Source organism: Pistacia vera, unplaced genomic scaffold, assembly GCF_008641045.1.
Source record: "Pistacia vera cultivar Batoury unplaced genomic scaffold, PisVer_v2 Contig1099, whole genome shotgun sequence".
Classification (NCBI taxonomy): Eukaryota; Viridiplantae; Streptophyta; class Magnoliopsida; order Sapindales; family Anacardiaceae; genus Pistacia; species Pistacia vera.
The window spans coordinates 174,717-179,799 of record NW_022195136.1 but is presented as its reverse complement, the minus strand read 5'-3'; the positions used below and the strand labels follow the sequence as shown (position 1 = coordinate 179,799).

General features: G+C 37.1%; 1 protein-coding gene across 2 annotated transcripts; it reads right to left on the bottom strand.

Moving 5' to 3' along the window:
* Nucleotides 1-1,222: 1,222 nt before the first annotated feature.
* LOC116137896 (anaphase-promoting complex subunit 8-like) lies at nucleotides 1,223-4,758 on the bottom strand. 2 transcript variants are annotated; one of them, XR_004129247.1, is made up of 5 exons: nucleotides 4,544-4,758; nucleotides 4,104-4,410; nucleotides 2,129-3,379; nucleotides 1,591-1,999; nucleotides 1,223-1,411 (listed from the first exon to the last, which is right to left on the bottom strand). XR_004129247.1 is itself a non-coding variant. In XM_031423595.1 (4 exons), exons 1-4 carry the CDS (start codon nucleotides 4,627-4,629, stop codon nucleotides 1,910-1,912), a joined length of 1,734 nt encoding a protein of 577 aa, XP_031279455.1. In that variant the 5' UTR covers nucleotides 4,630-4,758; the 3' UTR covers nucleotides 1,504-1,909. The 2 variants fall into 2 exon arrangements, 1 of the variants encoding a protein (XP_031279455.1); XM_031423595.1 differs by lacking the exon at nucleotides 1,223-1,411 and having other exon boundaries at nucleotides 1,504-1,999.
* Nucleotides 4,759-5,083: the final 325 nt, after the last annotated feature.

Sequence of the window (5,083 nt, the reverse complement as noted above, 5' to 3'; positions counted from 1 at the left end):
GTCCCGAAAGTAGTAGATGTATTAATACGGATCGTATTAAACATCCTTCATAACAGAGCAACAATTAAAATTAGTTAATTGTAAGGTTAGTTTTCTTAGCAAGTAATTTTTGGGTTTTGTTGCAATAAAAATTTTTGTGATAGCAGTTTCAGTCTATTTTGGTGCTGAGTTTCGTTAAATTTCAAGTGTGGTGTCTTTCCTGCAAGTTTTACTTTGACCAACTTGAATTAAGAGCCGTATGCTGTAATGGAAGTTGAGCATTTTAATTGCTAGAAGTCAAATATTTTGAGAAATGATTGTCCTCACTGTGATTGGCATTTGTCTAAGTTGATGGATTGAATACTTGTTTCTATTTGTTACTTTAATCTGATGTATCATGTAATCGACACCTTGAAGAAGGTGAGAATTGTAGGAATGCTTTGGGGTGCATACTGCATAGAGTGCTTAGAAATTATTTTAGTTGTCCGCTTACAACCTTTTGGCCTATTTGAATCAGGGTGACCAAGGAGAACAGGGCTGCTGGAATTTTGGAGAACTTTGATGAGGGAGAAAAGTATTCTCAGCACTTCGTGAGAAAATACGTGCGCGGGAGGGCCCCCGAAATTATGCCATCAATCAACAGCTTCTTCACTGACCCTAAGTGAAGCAATTTAGTGATGTTCAGAACTAATGTTCTCATTTCTTTCATTGTTGATTGTCATAGAAGTTTGTGTCAACTTGGCATTTATTAGGCCTGGTCAAATGGAAATAAGATCTGGATGAGAACATTGATTTGAGTTTATGTGGGGTGGACTAAGCATTCTTGTGTCTGGAAACAACATAAAGTTAATTGATATTGTTCTCTATACATTTTTGGTGTTATTTCTTAATTTCTATTGCATTTTGTCCATATATCTAGCCATCACTTCTGAGTTGAGATATGAATTTTGGTAATAAATTCTGATACTTTGCAAATGATGGTGTTATTACCTTTGTAACAATTCACATTTTCACCATTGATCTGCAGGTTAAAAATATGATTTCAAGAATGGAAAACAGGTTCATCAAAGTTGGTTGAAATCGTGGTATGAAAATCTTAATGAGATTGGATCATGCCCTTAAGTGTGTTATATATCGTTCAAAGTGTTGGCAACCTTGCATGTTTGAACTTTGAATGTTTTAACTTTTAACACGAAAACAAGCACCTTTTAACAAAATTAATAGCTCACCAAATGGATTGCCTATCAGCAGAAAAGCGATCGGAACTCACCATGAGCATTGAGCACATGAACAGAAGAAGCCATACATTACTAACCTGAAAAACATCACTGTGTCTTTAACTGTTGAAATGTTTAATTCTGTGAGAGGTAGGTTTGTTGATACCTCCCGGGGTTGAGAATCCCAAAACAGGTGAGATGTGAATAGATGGAAACTGAACAAAAAATAAGAGAAAACTAAAACAGTTCAATCCCAAAGCAGATAGAACGTGAATACATGGAAAGTGAACAAAAGAAGAAAAAAAAGTTCAAGAGAAAACTAAAACAGTTTTCGGGCCTAATATAGCATCAATTTAACGCCTAGCATTCAGCTACAAAAGAATAAGAATTATACCAGGGTTCCAGCCACATCTTTCAGTTGTAATGTCACAGTACAACACCAATGGTTGAGAAATATACGTGCCTTACTGCTACATACTTGTAACTATAAATTACTGCAACATACTCAGGCTGGAATTTCCTGCTGTAATATCTGTCTATCCTTCCTAAAAAGACAAACAAATACATATAAAAATAACACACCAATGGTTTCCGCAGCACAGAACGCCAATATATGCTTGTCACTATAACTAGACATATCTCAAGTGTTGAAAACGAAACAAGTGACTGCTGCTTCAGAGGATTTTTAACTTCTACGAGTGAGACCCAAAAAATCATGGAGGAAAGCGCTCAACATCCATGGGAGGAAAACTTGATTGTGCCGTTCTCATTCCCCGAAGCATACTCTTAGCAGTTTCTTTCTCCTGCAATCAAGCACAAATGAATATGTAAAACAGTTTTTGAGTTTTGACATTTTCATGTATACATAATTTCTATAAAATTGATCATTAACTCTTTATAAACTATAAAAGAAGAATATTAACACAACTCACCGGGCCAGTAAAATCCAGAAGACGGGTACAATACACCTCTGCTTCTTCAAATCTGTTATGGGCTCCGCAGTGAGTCGCAAGAAATAACAAAGCTTCAACAATATTTGGTCCTTCCCTCTCTTCAGCTTCCATCCTATCCAAATCCTTCTTGTAGTAGAATGCTGCTTCCTCATCACGCCCAAGTTCATGATGCAGCTTTGCAAGCTGGTTCAGGGCAATTGCTTCACTGTCATTACAATTTGCAGCTCTTCTATAGCATTTTATTGCCTCTTCAAGCATGTGAAGCTGTTCAGTTTCATAACACTGAGCCATGGCAATCCACAACCGAGAATCGCTTGGCTGCAAGAATACAGATTTTCGAAAATAATGAAGAGCATAGAAAGGCATATGCATCATCTCATAAGCTTGTCCTAACCCATACCAGGCTCGATAATCACATGGATTTATATCTACAGCTCGTCTATAGGCATCAACAGCAGCTGGAGTGTTTTTCATCTCAACATATTCATGGCCCATTAGTGTCCAAGCTGACAAAAAGTTTTTGTTCAATTTAAGTGCCCTCCTAAAATACACAACTGATTTCTCATGCTGCCCCTTTAAACTGTAGTAATTCCCAATTATGCAACAAGATTCAGGTCTGTATTTATCAGTCATAAATACTCTGTGGGCAAGATAACTTAAAGCAGAGAAGCACTCCTTTGCATATAGCACATTAGAGTACATATCCATGTCTTCCACTCTATAGGGGTCATTCCTTAAAAGCTCTTCAAATATCACTTCAACTTGTTCAAATTCTCTCAAACTGTACTGTGCTTTTGCAATTTGAGCCTGTATGTAATTGCTGAAACTGAAAGTGCCCTGTAGATATTCATATTTAGTTAAGGATTCGTTGTGCATCCTAAGTTCTTGATAAGCACTGGCAAGGAAAAAGTCCTTCATCCAATGGTTATTTAGATTAAGGCTGTTCAAGATGTCAACTGTAGTGCACAATGACTGCAGCTCCAACCAGGCACTCCAGTTCCAAGGGTAGCTATTAACAGACTCCACTAAAACTGTACGAGCAAGATAGTCACTGCCTTTATCTTTTAGCACCATACCATATAAATACAAACCAAAGGGATCAAACATTCCATTCTTGCGAAATGTAGATAACTCTCTCTCAAGGGAAACAAGTTCACGATTCACAGCATCACTCTTGCCCAATGGCCCTTCAAGTTCTATTGTTTCTTCCTCCTTCCGCTTTTCTCCAGCCTTAGGAACCCAAAAAAAAGAGAGGTGAAAAAATGTAAATATTGAACTCCTCAAACATAGCATAGCTTTATCTGATCATATTAAAATTAAATAATTGCACCACCAAATGCACAGGTATCGCTGAGAGTGACAACATCATGCATTATATATGTAAGCATGTGAACAACAATACAACACCATCAGAAATAAATACTACTGTGTAATTGCAATTTCTGATGCATTTAAGAAGGTAGCCAGTAATTTTATAAACCAATTCTTAGACATACTGAAAGTTCTCCTACATTGATGTTTATCTATCCCTTTGCACTATATCCTCTCAAAATGAAGACTTCAAAAGTAAAAGTAACCAAGTAATTTGAGGATTCACAAGAATGAGTATTTTCTGATCAAACAGGGCAGAAAACATGAGAAATGGGGCAACAGCAGCGACTGGTTATCTATATATCGACAAATACATACATATGAATGAATGAATATACATTCCCTGAAATGATGCGATGCAACAACATAATATATAGAGGGGAAAGTAATGGCAACCAATAGAAAACTAGTTTCAATCCTGAATAAGCAACCATGTTAAAGTGACTGACGAAATGGCAAAATATGAGCAAGATAGTCAGTTAAATTTTTTCTTTTCCCACTAAACTCTCAAGAAAACTTACACATACTACACAATTTGTCACCAAAACCATGGATAAGAAAAAAAAGTCAGAATGAAACAAACCAGATAAAGAGCATAACAGCGCAGAAACACCGATTTCTTTCCATTTTGATCACGAAGCACGTGAGCAGCCCTCCTGTACTCTCTACAATCAAAGTATGACTTTGCCAAAAGATAAAAATCACCATCCACCACTTCATCTTCCTCCATTACCGGAGTGGAGACGTAAGAAACACCGGCAGCCGGCGTTGAAGTAATCTCATTTGTGCGGAACCTTCGGCGAATGCTTGAGCTTCCACGTTGGAATCTGGTGTTCGAGGGTGTATACTTGGCCGGATCTTGTTCGATTCCAACTAATTGTTCTGCTGCCCTGCATATCAAAACCCATTAATTAAAAAATTAATCAATTAGCATCTTGAAACTAACATTTCGTTGCTTCTAGAAACAAAAACCAAGGATTATAAATGATAGCAATTAGTAATTGGGGTTTAGGGTTTTAGTACCATTTGGAGGCGGAGTAAAGGCATCGGTCACTGAGTTGACGAATGGCAGTGCGGAGCTCGTTTCTGCAAGTGTCTTTAGAACTCATGGATCTGTTTAATGAAGTAATGCCGGGCACATCGAGCGGGTGTGATGTGAGTGATGGGTGGTGCTTGTTTCTGTCCGCGCCCTGCTTTTTGAAATGAAATAGTTGAAATTGAATCGATGCTTCGGTCGACTTGTGTTTCAGTGATAATATAAGAGGCCGAACGATTACACATACCCAAGGTTTGTCGAAATGACAAGTTGACACCCAAAAGGTTTTGAAACAACAAATAGTTACCTTTTGTCATGTTCTTTTTTGTTTGATAATAATGAAAAGACTAGAATACCCTTGAAAGTTTGATATTTTAGTTTTTTATAAATTTAAAAATTTCTAAAAAACCCCCTAAGTTTACTAATTTGACTAAATACCCTAATATATAAAAATTTTGAAAAATAACAAAAATACCCCCATTACCGCAGTGCTAGATTCTGGGCACCACCATCGGAATCTGATCGGA